At 35.5% G+C, this 19,494-nt stretch overlaps 1 protein-coding gene across 2 annotated transcripts in view; it reads right to left on the reverse strand.

Moving 5' to 3' along the window:
- The window catches only part of IL1RAP (interleukin 1 receptor accessory protein), a 130,778-nt gene that overhangs the window by 12,262 nt on the left and 99,022 nt on the right, over positions 1 to 19,494 (reverse strand). For both annotated transcript variants that reach the window (XM_058556116.1, XM_058556117.1), the window contains exons 6-8: positions 18,578 to 18,649; positions 16,207 to 16,333; positions 13,789 to 13,937 (exon numbers count right to left, since the gene is read on the reverse strand). In XM_058556116.1, coding sequence (XP_058412099.1) covers positions 13,789 to 13,937; positions 16,207 to 16,333; positions 18,578 to 18,649 — 348 coding nt within the window. The remainder of the gene's footprint in view (positions 1 to 13,788; positions 13,938 to 16,206; positions 16,334 to 18,577; positions 18,650 to 19,494) is intronic.

A 19,494-nucleotide genomic window follows, 5' to 3' on the forward strand; every position in this document is an offset into this window, starting at 1 on the left:
CTGGATAAGCCAAGTAGCTGAGCCACCAACCTAACTTATGTGTATGAACAAGCAGAGATAACATGGTAGGGTTTAAGCACTATGTTTCAATACTAGACTGGGTCATATTTATCTTTTTGTTTCCAGCACCTGGCATAGAAGGCATTTTTAACTCTTAGATGACTGAATTGACCTTGATGATATGCAAATTAAAACAGAATCTTAGCATTGGGAATGATTTAGAAGGTCATCTAATTCACAATCTGATATCTGAATCTCCTCAAAAATGTTGTTGAAAAGTGTAATTCTATCCTCTGTTTATCCATCTCTTGGGATGGAGTTCTCACTACTACCTGGGCCAGCCCATGATATTGGTAGATTTTGACTTGCTGGAGCAGTTGAATTGAGCAAAACCTTAATGTGTTTCCATTAGTCTTAATTTCATCCTTTTGTCCAGTGCCATATGGAAGAAATTTAATTCTCTTTGCTTTATATTTGCAAATAGGCCTCAAAAATCTTATTTTCATTGGGCAGAATTAGAGCATATCCACCAAATGCTGAGTAGGCTTGGCTCTGAAAGTATCTCCAGGTCTACAGTTCTAGGATACATATTCCAAAGACTGACTTGCAACATCCGGGTATGGGCAGATTTTCACATTATCTGCTTATTTTTATATGATAGGCACCTTAGCAGTTTCTTTGGAATCATCAGAAATAGAGTGAGGTAATTCCCGATTACTCAAAAACCAGGTATTAACTCACTCCTATAAACAAGGTCTGTCGTAACCCAATCACCAACCACCTCTGCCTCATTTTCCATTGCTCTTTCCTCAAAAACATCAGGAAGATTTAATTCCATGCCTTTGCTCATGCTGTGACTTCTGGCTGGAATATTCCTTTCTCTTTCTTTAGCCTTCAAGTCCATGCTCAAATGTCATGATTTTGTATACACTTTCCTAGAATAAAACTCTTCTTGCAACCTGACCTCTGTTTGGCAGAAGTTCCCACTCTTCCCTTTGTTTACAATTTTATTACAGCATTTTTATTATATTGTAATTTGTCTACAAGCTTGATTCTCCACGCTATCTCACTCCTCACTAAACTCTACACTGACAGTCTTCTAGGTAGAGACTGTGTCTTCTTCTTCCATCCTACACCTAGAATACCAGGGATCTCAATGAACATTTCCAGATATAACACGGTACACTTTTGGGATATTTAAAAGAAATCTAGTACTATACTATGTATCAATAACTTCATTTGGCTGCTTTATTAGCTTGTGATAATGAAGCTTAAGAGTTTGAAGAAGAAACAGAATATTTTCTGGATCTGAAGCAAGAGTGGCTTAATTATGTTATAGTTGATTTGACAATTACTTATTAACATCTACTATTTGCCAGAAGCTGTTGGGGATACAAAGGTGGTGATCTCTGCCCTCTTAGGGCTCATATTCTAATGCAGAGAAATAAATAAATAAGACAGTTAATTTTAGATAGTGATCAGTGCTGTTAGGGAAATAAACCAGGGTAACGTGATGGACGTGACTGAGGGCTGGGGTTGGGGCAGCAGATGTATATTAGACAGGGTGGTGAGAAAAGGCCCCTTTTAGCACCTGACCATCATAGGTATTAAGTGTTTACCAAGACAAGACACAGAAGAATTGTGTTCAAAGCTGGGATTGTTATCGAGGCTCCCTGACTCCAAAGTCCAGAGATGTTTGCACAACACTACCATGAAGTTCAACTATTGATCACATACTAGTGGAAAAGTCCTTTTTAAAACAGTTATCTATCCTAAGTGGAAAATGGTAAGCAGCCTGGAGCTGAGCCTGAAGTTCTCTAATTAAAGGGTGAATCACAGAGTTTTGAGTTCATTATACCAAACTCAGGACACTAATCCTACCGCAGATATAGCCTGGGACTCAGCAGTGCAGAATTTTGATCAGGTACTCTTGTACTCGTTCCATGAACAATGGAGCTTTAAAATAAGAAAACTCCATCATAAAATTCCAGAAGCTATGTCAGTGCAGTTGTTGAGAACTTACTAGGATCAATTTGGGTAGCTGGCATGAAAATTGCTGTGTCTTTGGTATTTCTGAGTACATGGTATGTTAACAGTACGCTAAGGTAATTCCTTCTGTCATCTTCGTTATTTGCTCAGTTATTTTGGCTCTCTCTGGGTGGACATTTTGTAATAGGGAGGGAAAAAAAAAGAGGTCAGTGGATGCACTTACCTGAAATGGATTTTTTAAAAATATCAATAGATATCTTGCTTAATGATCAAGAGATCAATTACTCATAAATTTCCCTCTGCCATATTCATTTTACTGCTGCCTATTTTATTTTTAGTGGGGCTTTTTAATTTTGTTTTATGTCATAAGATTACATGTATCATATTTACAGATTATGTTTTGTGGGGCCATCCTGATGATATCAAGAAGTTCCTAATGCTATTTAACTAATTGAACTCTTAAGATAAATAATCCACAAGCCTGAATTTTTAAATGGCTTGAATCACATGCAGTAAGTGCTCTAAAAAGCTTTCATATAAAGCTTTGCTCACCTGCAGGGAAAGAGTGACCCTCAGCCCACATTTTCTGTCTGCTCCAGCTGTACCCTCTGATGTTTTGGCATAAAGATCTTACTCTGATGCAATCCCAGACAAAAGGGTTTCCAATCAGCAAAGGGTGATGTAATTTGACCAAACTGGACTCCTCAATTGCTTCTCTCTTTGATCTCATTGATAATCTGATTCAGGATACAGCCAAATTTAGCCACTTGCTCTGTTGTTACTCCCTGAATCAGAATTTCTTCCATCCCTTTTGCAATTCTACAGTAACAACTGGCCCCAAAGCCCAAATTTCCAGTTAACTACCCTTGGTTAAACCAGTCCAATATTTTAGCTCTAGTCTTTTTCCCTGTTTCAAGCTATTGGTCTACAATCTTGTTCATCCTTGGAAACCTGTTATTCTCTTCATCTTCATTATTGTAGTTGGGGTCGTGCTATCCGTTGAGTCTCCCAACCAAATACCAGCTGCTTGGACTTCCAAGTAGTCCCAGCCACAGAGCCTGTGTTTATTCTTTGCTAAATTGCTGGGACTCCTTGATAATTTTTAGAACGGTGGTAATGACCATTTTCCTGAGTTACAAATAAATAGAATGCTTTATTTAAATGATAGTAATCCAGAGACCTATGACTACATTCATCTGCAGACCTCATTTGTTTAACTATCACCGTGTGTTAAAACTTGTGTATTTTGGAGTTCAGCTTCTGGCCTTAGAGGAGTAATCAATACTGGAGTAGCCTTCTCTTTATAATATCGAAATGACAATTTTTCAAAGTTGGACAACTGGTAGTGCCGGAGTGTGATCTGTGAGTGAAAGGACACAGAGAAGGCCAGCCCCACGATCACCCTGGCTTTTTGCCTGAAACATTTTAGGGACTGTGACACAGAAAGGGGAAAATCAAAAGAGGTACAATAGTCACACTGAGCTAAGGAGATAGAAAATCGAGTTCAGGACTATTGAATTTATAGGCCTGGGTACTGGAGAGAAGAAAATCGTGCAGAAAAGGAGCTCTAGAAATTCGCAAGTCTTTGGAAAAATACAAAGCTTTGTGTGTTTAGGGTGACACTTCACAAGGTCAGGTAAAGAACAACTACCAGTGGAAAAAAACTACCAGGAAAGAAATGACTACTAGAGAGCTGGGAAGTGAACAACTCCAGGAGTCCACGGAGGGCTGGGAGAAATGTGAGTTAAGACCACTCAGAGTGAAGAAACTTTGTGTAGGTCCCCAAGTATTAAGGGGAGGTCTCAGATAGGCTATGCCTTAGAAATAGGTCCAATTTAGCGTTAGAGAACATGCTAATTTAGACCTACTCTAGCAAAGATAAGCAAAATACTTCAAAAAATAGCTAGCTGTTATGCAAGTAAATTAACTACCTGCTAAAACAAAACTTAACATTGACTACAAACTTTAGACACTCAGTAATGTAACACCCAAAATGTCCAGCACAGGATTAAAAAAAAAAAAAAAGACAGAAGAAAAAGCAAAAAAAAAAAATGACCCATATCAGAAGAAAAATCAGCCAATAAAAACAGAACCAGAACTGACAAAGACGATGGAATTAGCAGATAAATGCTTTAAAATGAATACTATAAATATGCTCGTTGAATTTTTTAAAAAGTTCATGAACTTTATAAGAGCAAATAGGAAACATCAATACAGACATTTTGATGGAGAAATATAAATTCAAAAATTGAAAAATAAAATTCTGAAATTAAGAATGCTTTAGATTAGACATCAAAAAGAAATGATCAGTGGACACCAGAAATTATCCTAGCTGAAACACAGAGGAAAAAGAGGATGATATAAAAACTAGAACCTTAGCGACTTGTGGGACAACACCAAATGGCCTTTCCTAAATTTAATTGGAGTACCAGAAGCAAAGGAAAGAAGGAATGAATGAAAAAATGAGCAAAATATATTTAAAGAAATAATGGCTGGGGCCGGCCCCGTGGCTTAGCGGTTAAGTGCGCGCGCTCCGCTGCTGGCGGCCCGGGGTTCGGATCCCGGGTGCGCACTGACGCATCGCTTCTCCGGCCATGCTGAGGCCGTGTCCCACATACAGCAACTAGAAGGATGTGCAGCTATGACATACAACTATCTACTGGAGCTTTGGGGGAAAAATAAATAAATAAATCAAATTAAAGTAACTTGAATGATATGTTCAAAAAAATAGATGACAGATGACAATATGGAGATTTTCACCAAAGAATCTGAATCTATTTAAAAAAAAAAGAAATAATGGCTGAAATTTTTTCAAATTAATGAAAAATATAAACTCATAGAACTAAGGAGTTTAAAGAACACTAAGTAAGATACATACAAATAAAACCACATCAAAGGATATCATAATGTAATTTTTGAAAATCAAAGAAGAAGAGAAAAATCTTAAAATTTATTAAAGAAAAAGAGACGAGACATGCATTAAGGTAACAATGATAAAAAAAACCCCTGCCCAATTCATATTAGAAACGATATTGGCCAGAAGACAACAGAATGACACCTTTAAAGGGCTGAAAGAAAAAAAAGAAAAAGAAAATTTTCAACCTGTAATTATATATCCAGTGAAAATATTGACAGAGGCACTAGAGTAACAGAATGAAGAAATGAAAATCTTTCCAACAAATTGCATTGGAACTGGATATCCATATAACAAGAGATTAAACTTCAATTCCTACTTCATAGCATATACTAAAAAAATAATAATTGGAGATGGCTCATAGACTCCAAAAAGAAGGTGAAACTACACGATTTGGGGGCGTGCAAAGATTTCTTAGAACACAGAGAGCAATAATCATTAAAGGAGAAGTTAATAAATTACACCACATCAAGAGTAAGGACCTCTGCTCATTAAACTATACCATTAAAGAAAGGAATTGGCATGACACAGACTGGGAGAAAGTATTTGTAAAACATGTATCCGACAAAGGACTGGTATCCAGAACAGATAAAGAACTCATAAGATTCGATAATGAAAACACAAACATCCCACTTATAAAATGGACAAAATATTTCAGCAGACATATCATAAAAGAAGACACCAATAACCAAAAAGTACATGAAAAAGTGCTCAGTATCTTTAGTCATCAGTGAAATGAAAAATACAACTACAATGAGGTACCACCACACACTCATCAAAATGGCTAAAACTAAGAAGGCTGACAACACCAAATGGCAAAGATGTGGATACACTGTTGGTGAGAGTGTAGAATGATACCACCACTTGGGAAAAACGGGTCTGACAGTTTCTGATAAAACTAAGCCAGTAATTCCACTCATAGGAATTCACATCAGAGAAATAAAAGTCCATAAAGAGATTCAGAGAAGAATATTAACAGAAGCTTTATTCAAAAGACTCTAAAACTGGAAACCACCCAAATGTCCACCACCCAGAGAATGAATAAACAAACTGTGATGTATTCTTTCAAAGAAACACTAGTTGGCAAACAAAAGAAGCAAACAACTGATACACAGAACAGCATGGATGAATATCAAGAACATTTGCTGAGTGAAAGAAGCCTTATACAACAGTGCATTCTGTGTAGGTCCATGTATATAAAGTTCTAGAAAGAAAAAATAATCTATTCTGATAAGGAAAATCAGAACAGTTGCCTTGGCAGTGGTAGGGGAGGTAGGAGTAGCAGGGATTGACTGATAAAGGGAAGAGGCGGGAGGTTATTGTCTATAGTATTGGTAATATTATATATCTTGATAGGATGTTAGGTTACACACACACATATATATACATTTCTCATAAATTTGCAAATGATACACTTGAGTTATACAATTTGTCACTATGCAAATTTTAACTAAAAAATGGCAAGAGAACTGTAAATAAATATTAAAATCTAGACAATATAAGATGCTTAAATGTTTAGGTGATAACTTTACTGATGTCTGAAACTATTTTAAAGGTACCAAAAAATAAGATGTATTAATGGATGCATAGAGGAAGGGCTAGATGGATAGATATGTGATAAAGCAAAGAGCAAAATGATAGAATCTAGGTGGGGTAGATGACTGCTCACTGTATAATTCTTTCAAATCTTCCACGTATTTGAAAACTTTCTTAATAAACTGTTGAAATATAAAAATTAAGATGAAATAAGACACTTTCAGATTAAAATAAAGCTGAGAGAATTTGTAACCAGCAGATGTGCACCACCGGAAATATTAAATACTTCTCAGACTGAAATGTTACCGAGAATGAATAGTGCCAGAAATGGAAAACACGCAAATAAATACAAAAATCTTTTCTCGGTTCTTAATTCCTTTAAAAGATAATTATTTAAAGCAAAAATAATAACAATGTATTGTGGCATTTATAATATATGCAAAACTAAAATATAACAAACAAAAGACAGGAAAGAAGAAATGAAAGTATGCCATTGTAAGTTTCTCATAAATTACGTTAAGTGATTAATTCAAGACAGATTGTGATAAATTCAAGATAAATATTATAAATTCTAGAGAAAAAAAGAGATAGAGCCAATAGGCTAAAAGAGGTGATAAAATTGAATACTAAGAAATTATCAATTAATCCATAAGAAGGCAGGAAAGAAGGAAAAAAACACCAAAGAATAGATGCAACAGGTGGACAACAAATAGCAAGATGGTAGACTTAAAGCCAATAATATTAATAATTACATTAAAGATAAATGGATTAAACATATAAATTAAAAGACAGAAACTATCAGACTATATTAAGAAATCAAGACCCAATAATATGCTGTGTATAAGAGATGTACATTAAATATGATGACATTGATACATAAAATAAAAGGATAGAAAAGGATATATCATACAAATACTAATTATAAGAAATCTTGAGTGGCTAAATTAATATCACACACAGAGTATTAACAGAAAAAAATAGACATATCATCATTTAAAAGAATCAATTCATCAAAAAGGCATAATAATCCTAAATGTGTATGTACCTAATAACAGTTCCAAAATACACGAAGCAAATACTGGTAGACTTAAGGAATTAGAAAAATCCACAATTCTATGTAAAGATTTCAACACCTCTCTCTGTCTCAAAAATTGGTATATTAAAAAAATCAGTAAAGATATGGCAGACTTGAACAGCACTGACACCAATTGATTTAACTGACATTTATAGAACACCAAAACTACAGAATATACATCCTTTTCAACTGCATGTGAAATATTCACCAAGACAGACAAATCACTGGGACTTAAAAAAACAAAACAAAACACACCAATAAACTTAAAAGGAAGGAAATGATAAAGAGTATATTTTTTGGCCACAACAGAATTATTTTAGAAATTAGAATCAAGTGTGCAGCCATGTACTAAGCTCTTGTTACCTGTTCCCTCCATTTTCATAGACACACTGGGAGTTGGGGATCTGAAGGATGAGAAAAGAAAGGCTTGGACCAGCTCATACACTCAGTCAGTACCAGAGCCAGAACTTGAACTTAGGTCTGTCTAGCACCAAAACCCATGCTCCTCCCACTCCACCATACAGTTTTTCCAGGGAGTCCTAAGTCAGAGAAACCTTTTCCCCAACTTTTAACACCTGTACTTAAATGACAATATGAAATATTACCAGTTACTTTATCAAGATCAAGTGAACACAAAGTCAGTTCCAAAATTCAAATAAATTTTAATACATAATCTAATAAAAAAATGTTACCTGAAAAATCCCCAAATAAAGGTAAATTAAGTAATACAGTTCTAAATAAACCATGGGCCAAAAAAAATTATAAGGAAAATTAGAAAATATTTTGAATTGAATGATAATGAAAATTCAGAATTTCATCATTTGTTTCAGCTAAAGTAGTTCTATGAGAGCAATTTACAGCTCTGAATGCTTACGTTAAAAAGGAAGAATTATTGGGGCCAGCCCCCTGGCTTAGCAGTTAAGTGCGCGTGCTCTGCTACTGGGGGCCCGGGTTTGGATCTCTGGCGCGCACCAACGCACGGCTTGTCCGGCCGTGCTGAGGCGGCGTCCCACATACAGCAACTAGAAGGATGTGCAACTATGACACACAACTATCTACTGGGGCTTTGGGGAGAAAAAGGGAAAAAAAAAGGAGGAGGACTGGCAATAGATGTTAGCTCAGGACTGATCTTCCTCAGCAAAGAGGAGGATTGGCATGGACGTTAGCTCAGGGCTGATCTTCCTCACAAAAAAAAAAAAAAAGGAAGAATTATTTAAAATCAACGATGTAGCTTGCATCTTAAAATTATAGAAAAAGAAGAGCAAATTAAGTGTAAAGTAAGCAAAGAAGAAAATACTAAAGAGTAAAATTAATAAAATGCAAAAGAGAGAAAAATAAATGAAAACATGTCTGTTTATTGAAAAAATTAGTAAATTTGGGAAAAATCTATCTTGAATGATGAAGAACAAATGGGTAAAAATATAAATTACTAATATCAGGAATAACAAAAGGAGAATCACTTCAAATCTTACAGACATTTAAAGGATAATAAGGAAATAATGCAAAAAAAATTATGCCAAAAATGTGACAACTTAGATAGAAAAAATTCTTTGAAAGAAAATCCCCCAAATTGAAGAAGAAACAGATCTGAATAACTAGTAAAGAAACTGAATTCATAATTAAAAGCTTTCTCATAAAGAAAACACCAGGCCCCGATAGTTTCGTAGGTAATTCTTTCAAATAGTCAAGCAAGAAATAACATATATAAAAGCTTTTAGATAATAGCAAAAGAAGGAACATCATCCAGTTCACATCATGAGACGAGCGTAACACTGATACTAGTCAAAGGCATTACAAAACAAGAAAATTACAGACCAATATCCCTCATGAACAAAGACAGGAGCAAAATCCTTAATATGAGCAAAAAATCCTTAACAAGATATCAGTAAATCAAATACAGCAATATATAAAAAGGAAAATAAGTCATGACAACGTGCAGGTTTATCTCAGGAATGAAAGACTGGATCAACATTTCAAAGTCAATTAGCATAAATCATCACATTGACAGAACAAAAGAGAAAAATCATATGATCCTCTCAATGGATGAAGATAAGAATTTGACAAATTTCAACAGACACTCATTATAAAAAAAACAAAAACTCTCCACAAACCAAAAATAGAAGATTAATCCCAGGTGTAGATAAACGTCACCTACAAAAACTCTACAAATAATATCATACTTTAGAGTGTATAAAAACTGAATGCTTGGTCTCTAAGATAGGGAACAATGCAAGGATGGCTGTTCTCATCACTTCCACCGATCATGGTACTGGAGGTCCAAAACAGTGAAATAGGCAGGAAAAAGAAACAAAATGTATAAAGTTTGGAAAGGAAGGAGTAAAAGTCTGTTTATTTATGGGTGAAACGAACAAGTGTGTAGAAAATGCTAAGAAACCTAAAAAACCAAACAAGCATCAAACAGAAATTGTATTTAATTAGTGAATTTGGGAAAGTCAAAAGACAAAGGTAAAAATATGACAATTAATTAATTTCACTTCTATTTTCTCTCAATGAGCAATTGGAAAATGAAATTTTAAAAATACCATTATAATAGTATCAAAGACAAAATATTTAGGGATAAATTTAACAATATGTGTGCAAGACCCATACACTCAAAACTACAAAAAAAAAGGCATTGCTGAGAAAATTCAATGGAACCTAAATAAATTAAGAGATATATCATGTTCATGGATTGGAAAACTCAATATTGTTATAATTTTGATTCTCCCCAAATTGATTTATAAATTTAATGCAATCCCAATAAAATCCCACCAGGCTCTTATGTAGAAACTGACAAGCTGACACTAAAATCTATATGAAAAAATATATGATCCCTAGAATAGTCAAATCAATCTTGGAAAAGAAAAAAGGAGAAGGATATATAGTATCTGATTTCATGTCTTCTTTTAAAGTTGTTAATCAAGACAGAGTGGTATTGGACTAAGGACAGACAAACAGATTAATAGAACAAAGTAGGGAATGCAGAAATAGACTCACATTCATAGGGTCAATTTTTTTTTTTTTGCCAAATTGTCATTCAATTCAATAAAAAAAAAGGAGAGATTTTTCAATATGAGGCTAGAACAACTGGTTTCTATATGGAAATAACACCACCACCACCACCACCACTAAGCCTTAATCCATACCTCACATCATAAAAAAAAATGAATTTGGAATGGATCATAAGTCTAAGTATTAAAAAAAAATCTATAAATCAAATATTGCTAATACAGGATTTAGAAAGTACTAACCATAATAGAAGAAATTGATAAAATGGACTTCATGAAATTTTTAAAAATTCTGCTCATCAAAAGAAAATGAACTCACAAACTAGGTGAAAATATTTACAAGTCATATATCTGACAAATGTGATACTATGTATATATATATTATATCTCCTACAACTCATTAACAAACAACCCAATAACAAAATGGGCCAAAGATTTTAACGGACACTTCACAAAAATAAGAACTATTAATTAATGGTCAATAAATCCACGAAGAGTGTTCAACATCATTAGTATCTGAGAAACACAAACTAAAAACACAATGTGATACCAGTACTCATCTACCAGCATGGCTAAAATTTAAGTTTGACAACTCCAAAAGTTGGTGAGGAAGTAGAGCACCTGGAATTTATATACATTGCTAGTGGAAGTGTAAAATGGTATAATCTCTTTAGAAATAGGTTTGGCAGGTTCTCATAAAGTTCAATATACACCTTGCCTTAGTCCCCACTGCTCTTCTATCAGAAAACATACATTAGCTGCCTCTCCTTTAACACTCTGCTTTAACCGACTAGATGAAATTGTGCTGTCAAAGGACCTATCCCAGTGAACTCCTCTCATGCTAGGCCCTAGCCCCTTCCTGTCATGTTTTTGAAGAAGCACATAGAATGCTTTGTCAATAAACTCAGAGAAGGATCCACACAGATAATGTATGGATGTGAACACAGATATCATCCCTGAATTTCAGCATTAGGCGGCCCATAATAGAAGTAGACAAACCCATAACACCTCTGGTACCACTGAATGTACAAAGACGTGACTACATTAAATGTCACCTTCCAGCACATATCACATGGTTTAGCGGATACACCTGTCACTTTGTGTTCCTCATGATGTTCATACTAAACCATTCCGAGCACGACCTTCTGTGTAAGGGGAGCCACTCAAGCAGCTCTGGTGGACAGATTTGTGCATCACTCTTAGATTAAACATTATTTTCATTAATTGTTTTGATCCTCTCCATCTGACAATAAGTTATTAATTTATGTCATCCTCCATAACTATTTCCCAAAACACATGCCTCAGAAGATGAGTCCCACAAAATCCTCCATACTTAAAGAATCTGGAGTCAAATATATCTGAAAAAATCCTGCCTGCTATCTTCCAACCTCCTGCAGATATTCATATCAAATGTTAATATATTAAAGACTCTAAGGGGCCCTGAACTAAAGTAATTTGATTGATTTTGTTTAACCTAGACTTTAATGATACTTACTTGACTATAAAGCTTTTGTCAAATAATGCCTATGAAAATCTTGTGGAAATAAGAAGAGCTAACATTTATTGAGCATTTACTGTATACATATATATGTCAGTAACTGTGCTGAGTACTTTAAAACAACCTTATGAGGTAGTGTTATTATTTTGCCTACTTTAAGTATATAAAGAAATTGAAGCTCAGAGAAGTTAAGTGACTTTTCCAAGGTCACAGAGTTAGGATGCACAGAAACCAGGATTATAACACAGGCCATCTGAGTCTAGAGTACAAATAATGAATTGCAATACTATAGAGTCTTGTTAGTGTTCTTAGAAACCAACTTGGGGAAACATTGCCTTATATTATTCAGTCTTCTCTCTTTACACTGACTTCTGAGGAGCAAAAGCAATTAACTATCCAGAACCAATCCACTAAGAATTTTTTTTTTTTTTTAAGATTTTATTTATTTATTTATTTTTCCCCCCAAAGCCCCAGTAGATAGTTGTATGTCATAGCTGCACATCCTTCTAGTTGCTGTATGTGGGACACGGCCTCAGCATGGCTGGAGAAGCGGTGCGTCGGTGAGCGCCCGGGATCCGAACCCGGGCCGCCAGCATCGGAGCGGCGCACTTAACCGCTAAGCCACGGGGCCGTCCCCCACTAAGAATTCTTAAGACGCATATACATTTCAGGCCTTTGGTCTTTCTAAATTTTAATGAAATATTAAGGTGAAGCGTGTTTTTTCACCAGCTTTAAAAAGGTTTAAATCCCGTTGCAAAATGTAACAGTTATAAATTAATTTTTTTTTTTAAATTTTGATATAAATATTATCTGACTGGCTATACCTGACACTGGGATCCAGAATGATTCTGAATGACTTGACTGAATGTGTGATAAATCATCATTTTCTTTCTCCATATCAATGAAAAACATTCTTGAAAGGATTAATTGTCTGAGGTTCTGCGTTAGGTGAGAGACCCAAAGAGAATTTTAGACACAGTCTGTTTCGGGAGCGACAGCTCACACAATAAAGCTTTATAATTTTCATTTATTATAGAAAAATATGGCAATATCAATATAGAAACTATTTTTACATCATTTTAAGTAATAGGTTAAATAATTTTTATTTAAGCAATTGTGGCTAGTGGTATATTATATAAACAAGCTTGAATAGTAATACATAGTGTTTAAAAAGATTATTTTAAATTTATATTTTTTGAGACTATATTATATCATACTTAACTACTTGCATACGATTAGATGGCTGCTATTTATGTTTCATTATTATAGATAATGTTTCTAAGAATATCAATGGGTACATAATTCTCTTTCTGTTATTTGTTCAGGAAAAATTCCCAAAGCATTAAGTCATATGGTATGATCATTTTTATGAGTTGAACTCTGCCATCAGTGATTTCTAAAAAGGTCTTTACAATTCATCAACAATATGTGACTCTACCAATTTTATTATATATTTAGTAGCTTTGAATATTTTCTTTATTTTTCATTTTTTAGGACTGTATAGATATAAAATTATTCCTCATTATCATAATCATATGAATTTTTTAGCCACATTTGGGCATTAAGTTACTAAAACTATTAGAAACAATATTTTGAGTAACTTTACATAGAACTTTCAAAATTTTTCACTCAACTTTGATTTACTACTATGTGTCAGATGTTGTGCTAGGTGCTGGAGCTCTCTCCTTCTCAATTTCTCCTTTTTTCCTTATTCACCACAGTGTTACATTTGGAGTTTACAGATTCATCCGCTGAATGCATCCATTACCTTTCTGTTTCACCTTGGCTAGTTTGTCAACCTCCCCTCGGGCATTTCTAGCATGACAGACATAGTTGCGTTTGAGATCCTCAGCAGTAACTTTCTTGATGCTCAAAAGCTGAGTTCTCCATTCATCTTCCGTTAGAGTCTGACTTACACTAGAAATAGGGGAAAGAAAATCAAAGCATTAGTGAGATACAAGGGTCATGTGCTGTGTGTGAATCAGACAAGTAGACAACCACAGAGCCCCTAGGTGAGAGCAGACAGAATTCGATAACCTGTGTTGCCTGTGATCCAATGGTTGCAAAAGGAGAATAGCTTCTAGATCCAACACTATTCTTTACCATCTGTATTACCCACAGTCCCAATATCTAGATCAAACCCCAGTGTTGGCATATCATACTATACATCTCTCTCCAAAGCAAAATATCTCCTTCTCTCAAACTTCTGGGACAGGAAGCTTCTGAGGCCAGATCCATTTGGGTATTGGTCCAGGCTTTGCCACTTATTGGCTATATACTTTGGGCAGGGTAACAGTCTTTCCAAGTCTTGAGTTCCTCTTTTGAAAAAGAGGAAAGTAGTAATGCCTACACAGTGCATTACAGGTATTAACTTCCTCAAGAACTCTGAAAATTGAGTATGTTAATGTGTAGATACTAGAACAATGCTTAATAAACATTCATATATGCTATTATTATTATCCCACAGTAAGAGTTGATGCATTTCAAGGATTCCCAAAGCTTGGATTTTGAACATAGGTAGAATATTTCGGTCAAAATGCTGAAAACTCATGGTTAAATCCTAACATACAAAAACAAGAAACTGCTTGGAGCAAGTAAACTTTGTGAAAATAAATATATCCAAATCTCAGCAAGTCAGAGCTCAAGTGCTTTGGGTCCAAGATCAAGATTTAAAAATCCCTTCAAACTACTTGGCTCAAAAGGGAAAAAAATCTCTCTCACAGCTGACTGCCATCCAGATTCTCCTTCTGATAAGGCTTACGGTTAGGCATAAGAACTTGGTTAAGGGCTGTGATGGGTTTAGCCTAGGCTTAACTGCACTGTTCAACTATGAACAGTATGTGTTTTAATAGCAGCAAGGAGGAACAATATGACTTTCATTATTATTTATTCATTATTTTTATGAGGATAGGAAGCACAATGTTCAGAATTACTGAAATGATCAATAACTCTCCCTCTGTGCCTCCAGAAACATTTTTCATCAATTACTTCTGCCAAAACTGCTCCAATTTTAGGAAGCTGCTTCTGTACCTTTGAATATGCTCTGCATCTCTAACCTCCAGGCCTTTGCACATGATGTTCCTTCCACCAGGAATAGTTCCCATTTCTTTATCTAGTTAATTTTGACTCATCCTTCAAATCTTTATTCAGGTGCTCTACTACCTGAGAAGCATTACCTAATCCTATAAAACTGACTGGAATCCCCAAGTAAATCTTCCCATAACATTCAATACTTCCCACTCATTGCATTTATCACATTATATTGAAATGTCTGCTCTGTCATTGTTTCTCCTGTAAAATCCACCTAGTTTGGGACCAAGTACTTTGCATAGTACTTGATGCAAAGTAGACATTTTACAACTTCTGCACAAAGTCTGAGTTTATTATTAGGAAATAAATATCCTTTAAATTCTAGGAGTTCAAGTAACCTAAGATCTATTTGCACAGCGGTGACAAGGCTTAAGGAAGTGGAATTACTTTGTCATGTAATTGGTCAGCTGTAAATTTCTATTAACTGCTGCAGGGAACCAATTGCTCTGCGTTTCATTTACAGAGGAACCTTTTGTCTTCATATTTTCCTCCTTACCAACCCAACCCCCTTCAAAAGAAACTCAAGTTTAAAAATGAAATGACCTAGGTTGTTATTTTAAGAGGGAGCTATATTACCACCCCATCCACTTTTAAAATAAAATTTAAAGAACATAAATGCACTTAGTCAATATTAAAAAAATAATTATCAATTATAACTGTGACATACATGCCGTGCGAATTAAAGAGGAGGAGGAGGAAGATATGGAACCAATGCCCAAGGCAAGACAAGAAACTAACACAGTTATCTGAGGCACAAATATGCCCAGACTCCAGACTTGAGAAAGAGAAGAACCACAATGACAGGCTTTCATCTACCCACAACCCTATATTGGAGACTTTTCATTCACGTAAGATATGCGTTCCATCTACTTTTAAGTGGGTATCATAAATGTGTGATCATCAGATGGTTTCTGGGCCTTACTGCAAGTCCAGTAATCCTGCTTTGGGATGCAGCCACTAAAGACTTGAAAATCTTGCTGACTTTTGCTAATGATAGGCAAAAATGAGAATTTTTATTTTCATTGATTAGTATACACCAGAGGGCATTCGATTGAGGGACAAAGGTTAGTCACCCCCTTGCCTGCGCTAACGATACCTTTCATTAACAGTTACGTTCACAGCGGTGTCGTCTGGCTTTTTTCCATCAATGGTCCACCAAACCTCATTGCGAGAGTCTTTCAGGTAAGTAAAATAGACTTTACAGGGGATGAGTAGCTCCTCTCCTAAAAAAACAAGTTAATCCATGAGTTTGTAACTTTCACATGGCTATATTGGTTCTACTCTGTGACTAATCAGAAGCTATAAAAATTACATGCACCAAAAACCCTACTTCTGAGGCTACCATAAGGCAATGTACCATACTTTGTTCTAAAACAAACCAACCCAAGAAAAGGTGCCATAAACTCTCTATAAAATTACTACAATGACCATCTTTTGATACAGTTGACATATACGTTCTAAAATAACAATATTTGTTCAAAAAGGCTCTGACGATATTCTTTTTAGTCCCAAACCTCCATGGACTACTCTTCTCTGGTATTTCTCTCACGAACAAAAGGTGACTAAAGAAGGGTTCTCCAGCTTCTTGGTGCTTGGCTCAGAGAAGATGGGCCATTGCCATCACTGAGAGGACTGGCCAGACAGGTCGTGTCTTGAAAGGCTCAAGCTACCAGGGTGCATTCAATAAATTTAAAGACAATTTACAAATAGAAAATTCTATGCTATCCTTCTGAGATGGGACACGAGGTTCAGGGGCATCTCTAGGTAGAAAATGGTAATAAAAAAATAATAATAATATTAACAACAGCAGTAGTAGCAGCACACTCACTTAGAACTTTGATTAATTCACTGTGCTAAATACTTATACTTATTCATGGTCTTATTTAATTTTAACAAAATACCATGAGGTATTTTTGTTGTTGTTGTTGTTGAGAAGAATTCGCTGTGAGCTAACATCTGTTGCCAATCTTCCTCTTTTGGCTTGAGGAAGATTGTCCCTGAGCTAACATCTGTGCCAGTCTTCATCTATTTTGTATACGAGTCGCTGCCACATCATGGCTGATAAGGTGTAAGTCCACGCCCGGGATCTGAACCTGCAAACCGGGACCACTGAAGCGGAGCGTGCTGAACTTAACCATTACACCACGGGCTGGCCCCACCATGAGGTATTTTTTAAATTTATGTTTTACAGATGCGAAAACTGAAACTTAAAGATACTAAACGCAATCTCTGGATTAAATTGTTAATAAGTGGCAGACCAGGATTTGACCTAGACTGACCTTCCATTCCAGTTTGCCCAGGGCACATCTGTTTTATGCTTGCTTTCCTCGTTAGTTATTAATATTGACTGATTTCACCCTCCAAAAGTATCCAGGTTTAGATGACAAATTATATCATCCTAATTTGAACTCAGGTGTGTCTCATTGAGTGGTCATACTCTATCCTCTTTTCCAGTGCATGGTTCTTAGATCTTTCCTCTCCAGTTTTCTCTATCAATATGTAGGAAGACAAGTCAACAAGCACTCAGGAATGCTTTTGTAACCATAATAGGATAGGTAGATAAAACATATTTAGGTGATCAGTAAGGGTTTACCCTGATACCAGGAAGAACGTTCATATTACTATATAAAGCCACTGCTAATTCCAAAAAATCTGATCCATTTGGGGTTGGGAGACCCCTTAGTGTGTTCTCTGTTTTTTTACAAGGCAGATTACTATTTGAAACCTGATCGTAGTATATATATATTTTTTTTGGTATTGTTCTCCATCTATGTTCATCACGGCCTCTATTATCTTTAGCATATTTTAAATGAATGTTCTTTTATACTTCTCATTGGGTTTGCAGTGAATTTATTATAAAAGATAATACAGAAAACATTAACATCTTCTATGGTTTTCAACTTAACTGTGGAAGGCTTTGTGTCAGAAGAATAACAAATTATGCGTTATTTGGTCAGTTACAAATGATCTTTGTGTAGAATGAAGAATTATGAAAACTAAAAGGAGACCCAGATAGCCATAGCACACATGCAATGGTGTTCTGAATCAGGGTCCACTGGTTCCATCAGTTGTTACCTATTATATCCACAGTCCTGACTCCACGCTCCACCTCTCGCCCCTTTGTAGTGGAACGGAAGCTGAAAGGATGGCTTGTGCTCATGTTGCAGCCTTGGCAAACCAAAGCTCTGTGCAAGCTAAAGTTTGCATCAAACAGAAATCACTAATCAGGAGCATAAAACCGTTCCCAGAGGAAGAGGAGAGTATCTGCTGAGAGAGAAGCAGTGAATCCCTGAGCTGCCCATGAGATGGATGAAGAGGCTAGTCCCCAGAGCGTCCTCGGGTTCTGACAACATTTCAGTTGCAATTCATGTGTTTTTTTTACAATAGCCCTCTATTCTCTTGCGTTAACTTATGTGACATTTTATTAAGAGACTCTAACTGCAATTCAGAGGCACAGATATAATTACCCGGTTCTTTCTCATAGTCCACAAGATCATTGGGTGAATGGATCTGGGGGGGCAATACGTCTTTTGGAGACCCTGTGAGAGAGAGAAAGAACAAAAGGAGATGATGTTAAATTATGTAGTCTTGATTCCTCATAACACATTTCAAAAATTGGCTCTTCTGTGAAGTCTTGCCCAACTTCCCGGCATGGTTTGTCAATTCTTCTTGAGAGGACCCACAGTCCAATATACAGTCAATTACAGCACTTCAGTCATTTAAAACAAGCAAAGAAACAAAGATAACATATTGAGTATCCTCTATATTTCAGGATAGAATGTTTAACAAATGTTTTTGCTTTCCAAAGCTTACAAGAGGTAGATTTCTCATATTACATAATAATGAATCGCTCTCATGTCTTACTCAATTGTTTCTTTTCTACATATTTCTCCTTAACGCACCCAGAGTGTCTAGCATGGGACCTGGTTAAATAAATAAGTATTAAATGAATAAATAAGTAAATGGAAAATTCAAAATCACAATTGTGAGGCCAGCATGTAAGTCTACATGATGTCTATCAGTTGAATGTTTATTCATAGGAATGCTGCTCCTTATAACATTTTGTATTCCTAAATTAAAATAAAAGTACCCTGAAGGGGCTTTATATTATGGTGTTTAAGAGTAGAGACTTCAAATATTTAATGATCAGGGTGTTCTAATCGTGACACGGCTATATACTAACCATATGCCCCTGTTTTTTTACTAAATCCTTGAAAAGCTAATTTTCTTTAACTCTAAAATGAGGCTAATTAAACTCATCTCACAGGTTCATTGTAAGGATTAAATTAATTAACGCATATTAGAGCATCTACTACTGGTATATAAGTACTCAATACTTCACAGTTTTAAAAAACTTGTGTTGCTTAAACGTTGGATAAGAAAC

The sequence above is a fragment of the Diceros bicornis genome, chromosome 15 (genome assembly GCF_020826845.1).
Source record: "Diceros bicornis minor isolate mBicDic1 chromosome 15, mDicBic1.mat.cur, whole genome shotgun sequence".
In the NCBI taxonomy this organism is placed as follows: domain Eukaryota; kingdom Metazoa; phylum Chordata; class Mammalia; order Perissodactyla; family Rhinocerotidae; genus Diceros; species Diceros bicornis.